At 38.6% G+C, this 18,405-nt stretch overlaps 1 protein-coding gene across 1 annotated transcript in view; it reads left to right on the forward strand.

The window, feature by feature from the left end:
• The window catches only part of LOC114038547 (carbon catabolite-derepressing protein kinase-like), a 107,908-nt gene that overhangs the window by 58,286 nt on the left and 31,217 nt on the right, over positions 1 to 18,405 (forward strand). Inside the window, exons 2-5 of the mRNA XM_027855859.1 lie at positions 8,520 to 8,822; positions 10,913 to 11,205; positions 13,881 to 13,936; positions 18,086 to 18,224. Coding sequence (XP_027711660.1) covers positions 8,550 to 8,822; positions 10,913 to 11,205; positions 13,881 to 13,936; positions 18,086 to 18,224 — 761 coding nt within the window. The 5' untranslated portion in view covers positions 8,520 to 8,549. The remainder of the gene's footprint in view (positions 1 to 8,519; positions 8,823 to 10,912; positions 11,206 to 13,880; positions 13,937 to 18,085; positions 18,225 to 18,405) is intronic.

Consider the following 18,405-nt stretch of genomic DNA (forward strand, 5'->3'; position numbering starts at 1 on the left):
GGGCAAGTCACTTAACTGTCTTTATCAGTTTCTTCATCTCTAAAATGGGGATAATAATATCACCTGTCACGCAGGGTTGTTTTGAAGATCAAATGAGATACTTTAAAAGTATTTTGCAAACCTCAAAACCATAAATTATACATATATATGTATTTGTATGGATGTATATATATATATATATATATATATACACACATGAATTTGTATGGATATATATATAAATGAACACCCTATACTCTCATGCTTTCCTAGTCACCAATGGAGTGAAGCAGAGCTGTGTGCTTGCTCCCATGCTTTTTGGCATGATATTTTCTGCAATGTTGTCAGACACCTTCAACAAGGACATAAATGGTATCAAGGTCACCTAGGCACTGATGGTAAATTATTTAACTTGAAAAGGCCACAAGCCAAGGCTAAAGTGAAAGGAAAGTTGTTACATGTCTTTTTGTTTGCAGATGATTATGAAGTTCTGGGACTGAGATACAACAAAATATGAATTGATTCTCTGCTGCTTGTGCTAATTTTGGCCTATTAACACCAAGAAAACAGAGTTTCTCTGCCAGACAGCACCACACTATCCACACATGGAACCATCAGTTATAGCAAAAGGAGAGATTTTGAATGCTATGGATAAGTTTACTTAGCTTGGCAGTATACTTTCCAGGGATGTATACATAGATGATGAGGTTGACACATGCATTCCCACAGCTACTTCAGCGTTTGGGAGACTCCGAAGTAAAGTATAGGAGAGAAGATGTATTAGTCTGCTTACCAAACTGGAGGTCTATAGAGCCATTGTACTGAACTCATTGTTGTATATGTGTAAAACCTGGATGGTATACCAGCATTATGACAGGATAATGAATTACTTCCATTTGAATTGTCTGAAGATCACCTGGCAAGATAAGGTCCCAGACACTGAGGTCCTTTCTCAAGGTGAACCACCAAGCATTCAAACTCTGCTGCAGAGAGTGGCTCATAGCTAATAGATTGTTTCTGTTTTAGAAAATCAGAACAATGTTTGCTTCCTTCTGGTCTTTTAGTCCCTCTCCCATTCTCCATGGGTGTTCAAAGATCATTGACAGGGACTCAGTAATAGCATTTTACAATTCTTTCAGGACTCTGGACTATAGTTCCTCTAGACCTTGTGATCTGAACGCATCAGAACATAGCTATCTTATTGTCTTATTACTTATCTGAGTCTCAAATCCTTGTTAGTCATTTTTGTTCAGTCCTTTTCAGCAAGAGATCATTCTCCTTATCTGAGAAGGAAAAAGAAACAGAGTCAAGATAAGAATTTTGGAGTTCTGCTTTTCCTTATCAGTCAATTAACATTTATTAAGCACCTGCTAAGTTCCAGGCACTCTGCTAAGCACTGAGGATGTTATTGTTTGTGCTTTGTTCTCAAGGAGGACCAAGGACATCATGACTTGCAAGTGAATTGGATTTAAGTGAGGCAGAGCTGTGCAAAGTCACCAGCCTTGCTTTCTCCTCCCAAGCACTAGGGATACAAAGAAAGGGAAAAGATAGTCCTTGCCCTCAAGGAGTTTATAGTCTAATGACGGAGACAGTATGCAAACAACTATGTACAAATAAGCAATATGAAGGATGGATTTAAGGGGGGATGAAATTTAAGAAGATTATTTTAGAAGGCTGTTAGAATAGTTTGGGCAAGAAGAGAGTGGTTCCTGAACTGGTAAGGTGAGAAAGATTATAGAGATATAATCCACCAGACCTGACAACTAATTACATATGTAGGGTAGAGGAAAGGGGCTAGTTAAAGATGACTGTGATGTTATAAATCTGAATAACTGAGAGGATCAACAGAGATGAAGAAGTTAAAATCAAAGATGAGATATAAAAGCTGGAGGCCATCTCAGAAATCACCTAGTCTAATCCCCTCATTTTACAAAAGGGAAAACTAAGGCACAGAGAGATTTACCCAAACTCCTGCAAATGGATATATGAGAGGAAAAATAAGTAAAAAATCAGCAAAATGTTGTGAAAGTACTAAGTATTGACATAAAAATACTTTGATGGATCTTGCTAATATGGGTATTCCGGCTATCGATTGGTACAGTTCTCAACTCATCTAAACCTTCTCATCCTGTGCAATCCCAGGTACACAGCATCACTAGAAAAATCTTAATGTTAAAATGATGGGCTTTAATTTCAGGAATAAACCTGAGGTCAATAAAAATACAACTAAGTTTCCCAAATATAATCATACCTGCTCTCTTCCTCTTCCTATTCAATTCCTGGACCAATTAATTCATTGTCTATCTGCAGTGCTGTCCAAGATCGACTAGCTTAAAGGTCTGTCTGTCCAACTGTATGTTATAGAAGAGACAATAGGGTTTCTGCAGCCACTTGGTTTTTCCTGTGAGGGTTGTTGGACCTAACCCTTTTGAGCAATCATGGTTCTTATTAAGGAGACTTTATCAGCACCCTAACTATAAATTTTCTCTCTTCTATTAGAACCGCATTTGATACAAGATCATAGATTTAACCATTACTGGGTCTGTATCCCAAAGAGATCCCCAAAAGGGGGGGGGATAAATGACCTATTTGTTCAAAAGTATTCATAGCAGGTCTTTCTGTGGTGGCAAAAATTGGAAATTGAAGGAATGCCCATCAATTGGGGAACAGCTGAACAAGTTATAGCATACAATTGTAAGGAATATTATTGATGAACAAGATGATTTCAGAAAAACCTGGAAAGACTTACATGAATGGATGCAAAGTGAAGTGAACAGAACCAGAAGAACACTGTGCACAGTAATAACAATATTGTACAATGAAGAACTGTGAATGACTTAGCTATTCTTAGCAATACAATGATCTAAGACAATCCCAAAGGACTTATGCTGGAAAATACTATCCACCTCCAGAGGAAGAATTGATGGAGTCTGGATGCATATCAAAGCATGTTATTTTTCATTTTCTTTATTTATTCTTTATCTATGTTTTCTTTCACAACATGACTAATATGGAAATATGTTTTGCATAGTTGCACATGTATAGCCTATATCAAATTGCTTAATGTCTCTAGGAGGGGATAAGAAAGGGGATGGAAGAATTTGGAACTCAAATTTTTTTTAAGAATGTTAAAATTTGTTTTTTTCATGCTTGGGAAAAAATAAAATATTAAGAAGAAAAAAAAGATAATATATTTATGTTCCAATGGAGATAGTTTTCATATGTGAGTTGAACAGAATGGACACTGAGGTCCCTTGAAACCATCAAATTCTGGGATTTTATCATTTGGATCGAGATGTCCAGTGTTACAGCAAAATGAAAGGGCTTCCAAAGAAAGACTTCAGCATTTTTAGGAGCTTCATGGTGAATCATGGCTAGCTAGAGATTTTGAAAGATCTAAAGATGGTCCCTGGGATCGTCAAGCTACAAAAATGACCAAGCCCAAAACCTAAGGCCTCATATTAGCCAATGAACAGCAGGTGATAGCAGATAATGGTAACAGGGCAGCAATGGAAGAGGAAGAAGCAGTAGCAGAAGCATCCTACAGAGAAGGACACAGCAGAGAGAACAGAACAATAGGAGATACCAAGTCAGTGTGGAAAGAAGGTCACCTAATGTCATCATTAGAGGACATCAGCAGTCCTGTGGTATTAGAGGCCTTGGTCACGTGGGCTCTGGCCACATGTGTTCTTAATACATCTGCTCGACTTTGTGTGTTCCCTTGTTATATAACAATGAGTGTGTCCTCTCCTCAACTTGTGGTATGGTAACTTGTGAGAGGACATGCATCTATGTGCATGGCAAAAATCATTCTTGTTACTTACATTGCTGTGTTATCAATTAAAGGTCTATTTCTTTGAATTAATCTGTCCTATGGTTGTCTAGTAAAAGAAACACATTTGTGGGGACTCATAAACTCTGGTTTTGAGCAGATCCTGACCCACATCTATAACAGGTCTTAATCCTGGGGTACAGTGTGTGATGAGGGCCCCAAGATACCACTTTCTTATAAAGATTTTGAAGAGATAAGGGAGGAAGGGAAAAAAGAAGGTAGGAAAGATTTACTAAGTGCCTACTATGTGCTAGGCACTATACTAAGCATTTTACAAATATTATTTCATTTGATCCTTGCAATAACCTGGTGGGAGGAGGGAGTAGGGGCTGTTATTATCTCCACTTTACTGATGAGGAAACTGAGGCAGACAGAGGTTAAGGGTCACACAACTAGCAAGTGTCTGAGGCCAGATTTTAACTCAGGTATTCCTGAATCTTGGCCCAATGCTCTATCCACTGCACCACCTAACTGCCAGCAAGATGGAGCTCCAAAACCCACAGTGACAATTACTAGCTGTGTGGACCACAGGCAAGTCACTTAACCACAACACACTCTCTGAGCTACAGGCTGGTTGTAAGCTGCACACCAACAAAATCATAGGAGAGGTTGAGTGACTTGGTGGGATAAGGTCCCACAAGTAATAAGCAAAACTAGGGTTTGAATCCAGGTTTTCTGTCTCTAAAACCAACATTCTTTCTACTCTACCTCTCCTAAAAAGGTCTATATATCTGGTGTTCTCAGGAGGCAGTCTTTCCATTGGAGTACTAAATTATGAGAATCAGGTGAGAAAACTTGACCTGTACCATTGCTATTTAATTTTTCCTGTATTTTCTTCAACTAGATAGTAAGGTGTTTTTTTTGTTTGTTTTTTAGGCAATTGGGGTTAAGTGACTGGCCCAGGGTCACACAGCTAGTAAACGTTAAGTGTTTGGTCTGAGGTCAGATTTGAACTCAGGTCCTCCTGACTTCAGGGCTGGTGCTGTATCCTATAGTAAGTTTCTTGAAGTTAGGGGTTATATATTCTACTTATTTGTATTCCCCACAGTGTCTAGCATAGACTTTTCTATAATAGTATATGCTATCAACGAATATTTTTGAACACATCAATCTTATGATGAATAATTCTATGGATTCTCTTCTTTCTTAGACTTCCTTCTACTTTCTGCATCCCTTGATCCACCCCACTACTGCCAATCTTCTATTTCCAAATGAAGTCTAGTACTCAGATCATAAGATCATGGATTTGGGAAGGAACCTAAGATACCTAATTTAATCTTTCTTCTCACCTCCATTTTACAAATGATGAAACTGAGGCCAGAAAAGTTAGCCCAAGAATATACAAGTAATAAACAGAAAAGCAGAGATCTGAATCCAGGATTCCAAGGCCAGGATTGTTTTCATTACCCCAGACTATTATTCTGAAAAGTCCTTCCAGATGAGCCAGGGTGGACTGATCTCTTCTAGCATTCATGCTTATAATAAAACAATGCCTAAACCTTTGTTTCATGAATTAATAATTTTCTCTTGCTGTCCCTCACTGCTGTCAAATGACAAACAGTTAACATTCTTCCTGTTCACTCATTCATTTCCATTATCCTGGTTGAGGGAAAGCGTTATATCTCATTAGAGTTGGATTTTATTTTGTTTTGTTTTGCTTTTTTCTAGCATAGTAAGCAGAAGCCAGTAGGGGATTTTTACCTGGCTAAAAACAGGGAAGAATAATTTCAAATATCTATTCTACCTAAAAGGCATTTATCTCTCTTAATGTTTTCTTCACCTCAAATTAGTTAACCCATTTTCTCCTTTCCATGGATTTTAGGAGTAGTGATGATTAAAGGCTAAAAGTTTTAGAAATCAAGTAACTGATAAAACTTAGTAAGATTTTCCAGAATAGCACATTCAAGCATCGAGTTTCTCTGTGCGTTCCTTAGTTGCTGAAGGCAATGACGCCAAGGGCAGAACACAAAAGTGATTATACCTTCTTTCTTCCTGGTTGGTTTTCTTTTTCTTCTTTATACTATTATCAAAAAAACATTGGCTGAGTACGAAGTAAAATTGGTCAGATTTGATCTCTTTGCCCAAGACAAAAAGGGGAAGGCGAGGAAGAAGGTTGGGGTGGGAGGGAACCCATAGATAGCAACAGCCAGAATGACTGAGAATCCAAAGATAAAAATGCTAAAAGAATTTTACGAATCTATGTGTATCTAGCTTGTCTAGCTTATTCATAATTGGTATGCTCATAAGTGCATGAGGGCTTTCTTATCCAAAGAGGGTGGGTTTGTAAAGGCCTCTAACTCGCTTTGTTTACTCTTTTGTATAAAGTTCTGTAAACCCAGTGTTCCAGGTGCCACTCAAGTCAGCCTACAGTCCTAACAAAGCTGGTCACCCCCTGCGTAGCCCTTATGTGTACTGTGGCACGTCCTAGAATCAGAACGAAAGGGACCCAGGTAGCTATGTTGCAGGCCGGCACACGCTCCCTCTGTATCCTTTGTTTTAACATCAATAAATTGTAACTAAGTTTTCTGTGATCGTGAACCACCTCCCTTTGGCATCCTTAAACAGACTAGAACAAAACACTTAGCTGAACCAAACTGAACTGCGTTTGTCACTGTGTTAAGTCTCTATACTTAAGAGTTTCATACACAGGCACCCTAACCAATTGGAATTTAAACTTCCTTGCCCACTATCAATCCTCCTTTCATCTACCTGCAAAAATACTTCCTTAACTTCAACTTTTCCCCCTAGATTTATATCTTTCTGAGAACCGTAGAACTAGGCCTAGAAAGGACCTCAGATGCCAAGTAGTTAAGTTCCCTTGTTTTACAGATGAAGAAACTGAGGTGATTAAGTCGTTTTTACCAAAACAACACGGATGCTAAACTCAGAAATGGACTTTGAGGTCACGTGCAGGGACTCCAGAGCCAATTTTCTCCCCACTGAAAAATCTCGCTTGTTTTCAGTGAAGGAGACCCTGATATACTTTGGTTGCTCTACAAAACACACTTGGAAGGCTGTTTTTATGCCTATGTATGAAATTTGATCGAAACTGGGCAAATCTTCCAAAAATTATTATGGCATAAACAAGGAGACAGATTTGAAACGTTAGGTAGTTAGATTGAAATGGGACCATATCCTATTAAGGCAATACAGTAAATGAGTACTCGGTTTCCAGCTTCTTTAGTCTAAGGTCCACAGGACCTTGAAGAAGGCCATTGTGGCCTTCTAGGTTCTTGGGTGCGGCCTTTTGACTGAGTCCAAGTTTTACAGAACAAATTCTTTTATTAAGGGCATTTGTTCTGTGAAGTTTGGATTCAGTCAAAGGATCGCACTTGAGGACCTAGAGGTCTACATGTGACCTCGAGGCCACAGGTTTCCCACCCCTGGAACTACTGGAATGAGTTAACTGAGTTCCATATGTGTAATGCAAGTTTAGATTGAGCTGGAAAGAGAGAATCCATAGGCAGAACCAGAACTAGAAATGTTTGCACCTGGGACAAACAATTTCCAGGGCAAAGGAATATAGAGTAGTGCTTTCAGCTGGGGGTAGAGTGGGGGGTGGGGAGAGTATGGGAATAGAATAGAAAGGAAAGAAGAATGGGAGAATGCTTCACCACAGCCCACAATTTGATGGCTTCCTATTTTAATTATTGTTCTGCCTAATTAAGAGGTGCTTTGTTGTTTCTAGTTGCTAAAGGACCACAAGTACCAACAGCACCTTCTAAATTTGGCACCCTAGGGCAAAGCCCCAAACACCCCACCCTAGCAACATCTCTGTCTATAAGTACTGGCATAATTCAGAGGCAGCACAGCTCTGCATGCTGTCACATGACAAACATCGTGGTATATGCATTAAAGTATCTTATGCAACAGCCAACTTTGAGCAAAAGTTCGATTTAAATCTTCCTAAGTCAAGTGTAAATGTTTAAAATTATGGCATGTCTCTAAATGTGTGGCAGGCAGGCCTCTACTGAAGGCAGTGACAAGGATTTGCACCATACAGTGTTTTAAAATGTCATTAAGAGTTTCTGGTCTTTACATGTAGAATATCAAGTTTCCACTTAGAATTCAAGTGCAGGGTAGTTTCTTGCTTTAAAAAAATAAGGGTTTTCAAAATGCAAATTTGGATCAACTTTTCAGTCTAACCATAAAGTAGGTGTTTCCAGAAAAGATTCCAAAAAACCCTTTCTCTGGACAAAGAAAAATCATCAAGGTACGCTGTGTTTTCTGGGGTATTAATGTAACCTCAGCATGAAAGCTTGTTTAAACCTTGCCACAAGTTACTAGCTAATTGCATTTCATTGCTCTATTTACCTCTAAAGTCACAGGATGCCTTTGAGGACAAACAGTTTGGCTCCAGGCTCCATTCAGAAAGGCATATTAAGAAACCCGATTTCAGTTTCGCTGATTGGCCGAGCTTTGGCAAGCCTTAGTACTTGGTCTGTGAAGGGGGATGGTTTATTCCAGGTAAGGGCTGGGATTGGGTGTCAAGGGAGTTGACAGTGCTGGGCTGTTAATTGACATCACGTATCAGGTTTGGTTGATAATCTACACATTGATTCTGCTTGAGCTGATCTGTATGCCTGGGGTCAAGGGGTCATGAGCCAAGAAATAGGTGGAAAGGAAGAAAGAGTCAGTCCCTGCATCCTCCCCAAAGCTCAGAAATGTCTGTACAGGCTTAAGGATTGAAATTGGTTATTAACCACAGGCTACCCGGTCCAAGCTGTGTGTACTATCAATGAAGATGCCTGCAGCAACTAAAACAACCCTGGAACGTCTAGTAACAGATACTAACAACCTGGATAGGCCATTACCCGAAGTGAAAAAGAAGAAAAAAAAGAAGAAAAGAAGGGATTTGCAGATGCCTGCATGTTTCAAGAAGATGTTCCAAGAAACAGCTAAAACTTTCCCTCACACCAAACAAGTTGGGACTTATCTGGTGGGGAAAATGATCAACCAGGGCTCTTTTGCTAAAGTGATGGAGGGACTGCATCTCCCCACGGGTGAAAAGGTAAATGCACCTTGACAAAGTCAGTCAGGCCTTGGCACTGACATGTGGTTACCTATCTATGAGTGTGTGGGAAGAGAGGGGGTGAAACATAAATAGACCAGGATTTCAGATGTTTTTCCACAAGTCACAGTGAGGGACCAGTGAATATATATACATATATATACATATATATGTGTGTATATCTGTGTGTGTGTGTATATATATCTTAAAGATTGAGTCTTTTTCCAGGCAATGTTATATTGTTCAGAATTTGAGCATGCTAAGATATATGATGAAGGCATTTTTCACAGGAGATGACAGAAAAGTCAGGGAATGTAGAACAGGGATCAGTATTTAAGTTGTCAACTAGGAGTTTCCAATAAAATAGCTGTCAGCCTGTTTTTGCTCAGCAAAGTGAAAGACGGAATCTTCCTGCTGTCAGGCTATTATAACAAGGAGAATTATAGGAGCAGGTTATAGAGGAAATAGATGGTTTTCCAGGATGTCCCATAGCAAATTTTATTGGCTTTTTTCTAAACTTGTACTGTGATCAGATGTGAAAAGATCACTGGCCCTGGAGTCAGAGGATCTGGATTCAAATCCCACCTCTGACGCCTTCCCATGTGACCTTGAGCAAGTTATTTAATCTCCCTCTTTTTTGTTCTGTTGTGTCCAACTTTTCATAACCCCAAAGATACTGGCAAAGATACTGGAGTGTGAGGTTGGATTTGAACTCAGGTCTTTCCAATCCAGGCCCAGCACTTTATCCACTGGGCCACCTAGCTGTTCTTAATCCCTCTCAGCATCATTATAATCATCTGTGAAATGAAGCTGTTGTACTAGGTAATCTCTAAGGTTCCTTCAGGCTCTAGATAAATTGTCTTAAAATTTGATCTATGAGCTCATTATTTCAATGAACAAATTTGGTCCTCACATATATAAGATATTTTGTTGTTGTTGTTTAGTCATTTCAATGACATCCCACTCTTTGTGATCCCACTTGGGGTTTTCTTGGCAAAGATACTGATGCAGTTCGCCATTATTTTTTCCCAGCTCATTTTACAGATAAAGAAACTGAGGTAAACAGGGTTAAGTGACTTGCTCAAGATCACACAACTAAGTGTTTGAGACCAGATTTAAATTCATAAAGATGAATCTTACTAACTCCAAGCCTGGCACACTATTCACTGTGCTACCTAGATGCCCCCATATAAGATATTACTTATGTTAATAAAGGGTCACATTTAGATAATATTTTAATATTAATGTTATATTAATTGTCCAAAATATTAAATTATTTTAATAAATAGCAATTTAATGATATTACTATAAGTTTTATTTATAATTGTTATTAAATTTATTATTAAAATAAAACTATTAATTATTTTATTTATTACAAACTTTAAAAGTTTGTAAAGTGCTTTACATCTAAGTGTCTCAGTGGATAGAATGTTGGACTTTCTGAAACACCTGAGTTCAAATGCTGTTTACGACTCTGAGCAAATCACTTAATCTCTTTCTCTCAGTCTCAGTTTCTTCATCTGCAAAATGGAGATAATAAGAGCACCTACCACACAAGGTTGTTGTAAGAATCAAATAAAATAACATAAATAAAGCACTTCAAAAACCTTAAAGGGTTATGTAAATGCTAATTATTATTATTATTATTAATTATTATTACCTCATAGTAATCCTGTGTGGTAGGTGCTGCTATTATCTCCACTGTACAGAAGATGAAATTAAAGATTAGAGGGGTTTAGTTATTTTTCCAGTGTCAAACAAGATTTGTACTTGGATGTTCTGGTTCCAAGTCTATCTACCTCAAAAAAAAATGTCCCCCAAAGCAAAGCTAGTGGATTGCCGAAAACAAACTCTATTTGGGTACACTTGGTGTTAAGAGTTTCTAACTAAAATTTCACGTATGTAGCTAAGAACGTGGAGTTGTAATCATTTACAAATGATAGAAATCTCTTAAAATCCCTGACCCCTGTCACCACTTATTCAGTCCTCCTCACCTCCTGGCTTTGTACTTCAAGGGTGTTTTGCTTTTGTGTTGAGCAGAACTAGCTGCTGTATTTCATGCAGTTTCCTCTCTGTGTTCACTGCCGAAGGTCGCTATTAAAGTCATCGACAAGAAGAAAGCCCAGCAGGACTCCTACATTTTAAAGAACATGAAGCGGGAGCCCCGCATTCAGCAGATGGTCAAGCACCCTCACATTGTTCAGTTGTATGAAACCCTAGAGACGGAAAACTCTTATTACATGGTCATGGAGCTGTGCCTGGGCGGGGATCTCCTGGACAAAATCTGTGACCAAAAGAAACTGGATGAAAGGGAAGTAAGGAGGTTCACCAGGCAGATCATGTCGGCCGTTGGCCACCTGCACCACCATGGCATTGTCCATAGGTAAGGTGCTTTTTTTTTTCTTTCTCTCAAAGCTCTTGAAATTCTTCATGAAAGGTACACCAAAGTCCATCTGCTGAGATGGGAAGAAATTAATCCCACTTGTCTGCTAATAACATGTCCATGTGAATGAACCATGACCTGTCTGTTAGGGAACAAGAGTTTCAAGCTAAATGGGCAGCTAGGTGTCACAGTGGATAGAGTGCAGGGCCTAGAATCAGAAAGAACTGAAGTCAAATTCATCCTCAGACACTTAGTAATTTGGACCCTGGGCAAGTCATTTCACCTCTGTTTGCCTCTGTTTCCTCAACTGTGAAATGGGGATAATAATAGCACCTTTCTTCCAGGGTTGTTGTAAGGGTCAAATGAGATAAGGAATCCCAACTGCAATATACTTTTCCAGAGAGCATCCGGCCTCTGCCTGAAGACTTTCAGTGAGCAGAATCCTGCCACATTCTAGAGCAGCCTATATTACTGATGGTCAGCTCTAATTAATGAGCGTTTTTGTTCTTGGTTCCACTGTCTGAGACCAAGCAGAAAAATTCTAATCAATCTTCCACATGACAGTCACTACAATGTTTGAAGATAACAGTCAAATTCACTCTCCCAAGTTTTCTCTATACTAGATTAAATTTCCATACTTCATTCATACCTAGGGTGGGGAACCTATGATTCCCCACCCCTACTCCTTCTTCTCTCTTCTACTTCCCAGTTTCTGGCTTCTATACATGTGAACTAAGGTTGGCAACCTATGAGATGCATGCCAAAGATGGCAAGCTGAATGATTTTCAGAAGTACTAGGGCCACTTGCTGCCACTGTTTTCTTCTTACTTGCCACTAACGAAACCTGGCACCTACCATTCATTAGAGTCAGCTCATAGTGCCCATATTACTCCCCAAGTATCACAGGAACAAAAGTTTTCTGCTTGGCATCCCATTTTTGAAAGGTTGACAATCCCCAGCATTATTACTTATAACAGACAAGAGAGCAAATAGTACCGGTCCGTTCATTTTCATCTCTATTAGCAGGTATAATAAAATGACTGGGGATAGAAGGGAAGGAATTCTCTCATAATTAAAATGTAGAATTGTAAAAGTTATCAGTACATTTTGATTTCCTAGGATTTTTCCCCCTGCTCTCATTATCTATACCTCCCCTATTGAATGAATGAATGATCTGACCATCCAATAATTTGGAGTTGAAGAAGTTGGAGGCTATGATCTTGTGATTTTCAAAAGGTCAGAAGAAGGAGCCCCCTGAGGTCTGGAAGTCCAGGAGTCTGAGAGTTGAGTTCCTCACATGTCTACACTGGGTGTTGCAGCCAGCCTAGCATCAAATACACAAGAATCAAAGAAGAACCTTTGATATCCAGCCCAGAAGTAGCTGGCCGTTATGAGAATATGGCAAATCGAAATAATTCTCTCATGCCCTGTAAGCATTCAATTTTGAGTCAAAGGACCTCCATTAAAATCTAACTAGTACTTATTGTATATAGCAACCCTGGGCCACCAGTCAACTGATCAATATGTGTGTAGTATTTGCCAGACACTGTGTATACAAATAGAGAAATGAAATGGTCGCTATCTTAAGAACTTCTATTCAATGAGGAGGGACAACTCATAACCATACAAGTATATACAAGGTTATTTGAGTGGGAGGTTTGCATAGGCAACTCAGAGTCAAGAAAGACCTCATGGAAAATTATCTGACCTCTGTGAGCCTCAGTTATTTCATCCACAAAGTGAAGGGGTTCAGATAAATGACCTCTGAACATATTTCCAGTTTGAAATCTTATAATCAGTACATTAACTGACATTTATTAAGCACCTACTATGTACCAGATATTACTCTTAACACTAGGAATACAAAGAAAGGCAAAAACACAGTCCCTGTTCTCCAGGAGCTCACAGCCTAATAGGAGAGAGAATATGTAAATAACTACGTGCAAATGAAATATATCCAGGATAACATAGAGAACATCAAGAGAGAAAAGATGCTATCATTAAGGGGATCAGGAAAGATTTCTTGTAGACAATGAGATTTTAGCTGGAACGGACAATGCATTTCTAGTGCTTACTATGTATAAACATTATCTCATTTGACCCTCACAACAGCCCTGGGAGGTATGTGCTATTATTATCCCCATTTTACAGTTGGGAAAACTGAGACAGAAAGAGGGTTAAGTAACCTGCCTAGCATCAAACACGTAGTAAATATCTTAGGCTGGATTTGAACACAAGTCTTTCTGACTCCAAGCCCAGTGCTCTATCCAGGCACCAGCTGCCTCACTTCTCTGGGAATTGAAAGAAGACAAGAAAGCCAGTGTCTCTAAAATGCAGAGTGGTGGGGGATTTTTGTATCATGTATAAGAAAATTGGAAAGGTAGGATGGCTTAGGGAGGTACCTGGAGGACCTATTTCATAAGATGTCAGAATTCAATGAAATCATGTGTGTAAAGTACTTAGTTAACCTCAAAGTGCTATATTAATATCAATTTTATCATTATTCTGGTTTGGTATGGAAATATCCATTAACATTTTAGACATCAAATCAATATGGGGTGGGAGAAGAAGACTGTAAGGGAAAGGAAAAGGGTTCTTCGTACAACTATAATATTCTAAAATCACAAATGTTTCTGCCATCCAATAAAGCTTACCTTATTTCTCATTCTCCTTAGGGACTTGAAAGTTGAAAATTTTCTTTTAGATGAAAACAACAATATCAAGATTGTGGGTGAGTATAAGTTTAGCTACTCTGTTCCTCTGGGCCTTTACAGTGGCTATTTCCCATGCCTGGAATGGCCCTAGGCCTCCTTAGCTCTGTCCCATAGAATCCTCTCTTTTATTATGATTAGGCACCATATTCTTTGTGAAGCCTTTCCTGATTCCCTCAAACTGCTAGGATCTTCTTTCCCAGAGCACTATATATGTGTGTGTGTGTGCGTATACATGTGTGTACATATGTATGTATGTGTGTATGTATGTATAGATATGTGTATGCATATATACATATTGTATATATACATGCATATGTGCCTGTGTGTATATACATATGTGTGTTATACGTGCATGTATATATACATGTGTATATGTGTGTTGTGGTTTTAATTTTCATATATTTTATATATAATATATATTTTACATATGCATCATATATATACATATATAATATACTTGTTATCTTCCTCATTTTCCTTTAAGTTCTTCATGAATAGGGCCTGTTTCTTTATTTGTGTTTATATCTCCAGTGCCTAGAATAGAGCCTAGCACATAGCAGGCACTTGGTGATCGAATGACTGATTTTGTTAGGCACTGTTATAATTTATGATGCCCAGAATCACAGGATTGGAAGGAACCTTCAGAAGCTCTCCTCTAGTCTCTGCTATTTTTAAGCTAAATTGCATTGTTTCATTTAATTAACAATCTATATTATAAACCCATTCATTATTTTGTTATTTTTAATGCAACACATATTTTAAGCATTGACTGCATATAAGGCATTATAGATCATGATTTGAAAATAATCTTTTTTTTAATTCAAACTCCCTACCATGAGTCTTGAACAACTATATAAAACAAAAACCAATGTTCTGAAAGTACAATTACAAACTACATCAGTACATGAATTGTTTTCTATAAAATCTATGTACAAAGAAGCCAAAGAGAATAAGTCCCATAAATAAGGAAACTGAGGCCTAAAAATGTCAAGTGATTTGTCCTAGGGCCACATGTCCCTCTACAATGTATTCTATTAAAATAGATTTATTAAAACATGTTTGAGAAAAATAGGCTTCCTCTTAGAACTTTATTCTACAATGCAAGTAAGGACAAATAAATTCAAAACAGTTTGTACCGAACAAAAACCATAATAACTCCTTTGGCATAAAAATCAAGCTTTGAACAGGAAAGAATTTTTTTAATCACTATTATTTTCTATCACCACAAAGCTAATTCCTTGCAACTTTATATTAACTTTAATTATAACTTAATTTAATTTATTTAATTCATAACTTTAATTCCTTGCAACTTTATAACACTGACTGGTTGTACAGACTAGATCTGGGTTGAGGGGGCAGAGTTTGTTAAACACCAGTGGTAATCCAGGAAGGTTTTCCAGAGGATGAATTTTGAGATGAATTTTGAAGAAATTCAACAGGTAACGAGAAAGGTAAGACAGAGCAAAGTGGGAACAAGAACACAGAAAACACAAGAACACACTCCAAAAACAGTGGTTTTTAATCCTTTTTGTGCAATGGGAATGTTAGCTCAAATGCTGGGATACACAAACAATTCTGTGACCTTGTCTGGGGAGATATTCCCTCTGACCATGGCAATTCATACCAGCCTACCTAAATATCAGTCAATAAACATTTACTAAGCACTCACTATGCACCAGGCACTGTGCTAAGTCCTGGGGATACACAAAGAGGCAAAAGAGAGTTTTTGCCCTCAAGGATGTCACAACCTAATGGGGAAGTCGTGTTGTTTTTCAGTCTTTTCAGACTCTTTGTGACCCCGTTTGCGGTTTTCTTGGCAAAGACACTGGAGTAGTTTGCCATTTCATTTTCCAGCTCATTTTACAGATGAAGAAACTGAGGCATATAGGGTTAAATGACTCGCCCAGAGTCACACAGCTAGTAAGTGTCTGGGTTGGATTTGAACTCAGGTCTTCCTGATTGCAGACCCTGTGCTCTAATCACTGCCCAGTGGGGGTGATAAAATTGGAGTGACAACAAGTAAACAATTATGTAAAAGCTATATGTAGGATAAATAGGAAATAATTAAAAGAAGGAAAGCACTAGAATTAATAGGGATTGAGAAAGGCTTCCTGTAGATATAGGTCCCCAAAGTGGGTGATAACACCCCCTGGAGGGAACTGGGACAGTACAGGGGGGTGATAGTAGCCTCAGTTGCAACTTGGGGGCATTACATAAAAATAAGGGGGTGGTAGAAGCATAAGGAAAAAAGAGAAGAAAATCTTGAAAAACTGTTCATATATGTTTCATCTGTTGTATAACAGTTAAAGTCATAGTGATTACATTATTTTCCAAATAAACACATAAAATGCAAGTTATAACTGATAAGTGGTCAAGTCCGCCAACAAGTCTTAACAAGTAAGTTTGGGCAGGTGAGCATGTAGTGCAATGTTGGAAAGTCCAGCATGCATCAGCAGAAATATTTGTGTGTAATGACTTGTTTACGATACCGTACAGTTACATGATGCAATATTGCATCATCAGAATTTCAATACAGGAAAAAAAAACACAAATTTACAATAAATTATTAAATTTAAGATGCATCTTTTCTTAAAAAATTTATATTTTTTGAAATGACACCAATTTCAAAAAAACTGTTAAAGACAAAGAAAGTAGATTTCTGGGGGAGGGGAGGTGCTGAGTAAATTTTTTTTAAAGGGGATGGTGGGAACCTCTGTTGTAGAAGATGGAATTTTAGTTGGAGCTTAAAGGAAGCCTAGAAAGGCAGTAATAGATGGAGAGCACTCCAGGCATTGTGGATTAGCCAGAGAAAATGACCAGAGCTGAGAATGTGAGCTGTTGCTATTATTACACAGAATGGCCAACCGTGCTAAAGTATGAGAGTTGTGGTTATTTGTGTGGTAACCAAAGGGTTCTGTCCTGATACCTAGAAAAAACCAACAGCCTCCACCCCCCCCCAAAAAAAAGAAATAGCTTCAGTATCTTCCTTCTTTGAGATAGGTTTCCACACTTCCCCAGCCAGCAGAGAAGAAATTCCTGGGAGAGGACAAAGGAGAGAGAAGCAGAGGAGAGGAAATTTTTTCATTTCTTGATCACCTTGACCTTGCCTCCTAGGATCACAGGGTTCCTAATACAAGTGATGAGGTCAGGAATGAAAGACAATCCACTATACAGGTTACCTAGTCTGTGTGTCATAGACATAGAAATGACTAAAACTGGAAGGAATCTCTGACATTATCTAGTCTAAGCACTTCATTTTAGAAACTGGGAAACTGAGTTACAAGGAGATTAATGACTTAGCAAGGTCAAAAATAGGTGGAGAATGGCACAGCTGAGATATACCCCCAGATACTCTGTCTCTAAATCCTTAAAACTTTCCACTATACTTTGCTGCCCCTTGCCTGATCCCTGCCACCCAGATCTAATACTCCTTCCCTAGTGACTAACTCATTTTGCAGATGAAGAAACAGGATGCAGGAGGGGAAGAGACTCATCCAAGGTCATACAGTTCCTCATTAGCAGAACTATCCTCAAACCCAGGTCTTCTAGCTTGTCCTCACGGACCAGCTCCGCTGTCAGGAGGATCTGAGTTCAAATCTGACCTCAGACACTTACTAGTTGTGTCACCCTGGGCAAGTCATTTAACTGCATTACCAAAAAAAAAAAAAAAAAGGTGTGTGTGGGGGGGGTACTTTTTCAAACAGCCTTTTAAGTCAGGGTGAGTTTTGATACATCCAGTGTCCACTAGGGCTAACAAAGATGAAGTGATTCAGCCATGGTCACACAGATAATAAATGCTCTCATCACTGGCTTTCTGACCAAAATTCCAAGGTTTTTTTCCTCTCTGTCATACTGTTACACAACCTAAGGTCAAGAGGAAGGAGGGACCCAAGGGAAATTCCAGGAGAACTTGTTTGAAGAAAACTAAGTCATTGAAGAAATAAGAAAACTGGTTTTAAAGACAGTTCTTGTGCCTGTATTGTAGACATATGCATATACCTATAAGAACCACTACTATGGTCAAAGAAAGAAAGCATTCCACAAGCCAAGTGCCATAAGGTTTATGTTTACTCCTAGACTTTTTCACGCAAACCACTGGTCAAAAGAATTAAGTGGTCTCCGTCAGAACTGAACTTTTTAGGTCTGGCTGTTTGTAAATCTTTCAGACTTTGGATTGAGCAACATTATGAAGCTGGAGGGTCTTTCTCAGGAGTTGTTAAACACTCAGTGTGGAAGCCCAGCCTATGCTGCCCCGGAACTGCTGGCTCATAAGAAATATGGTCCAAAGGTGGATGTCTGGTCCATGTAAGTAAATCACCAAATTACCACGTCAGCTCAGGGACATTGAATCATAATCACAGTGGATTTAAAGCTATGGGAAACCCAGTTGGTTAAATTTGCTGACTGTTGAGCAAGATATTATTCTCACCTGGAGTTTAACACACACACACACACACACACACACACACACACACACACACACACA

This window comes from Vombatus ursinus, unplaced genomic scaffold (genome assembly GCF_900497805.2).
Source record: "Vombatus ursinus unplaced genomic scaffold, bare-nosed wombat genome assembly UNPS02000582.1, whole genome shotgun sequence".
Classification (NCBI taxonomy): domain Eukaryota; kingdom Metazoa; phylum Chordata; class Mammalia; order Diprotodontia; family Vombatidae; genus Vombatus; species Vombatus ursinus.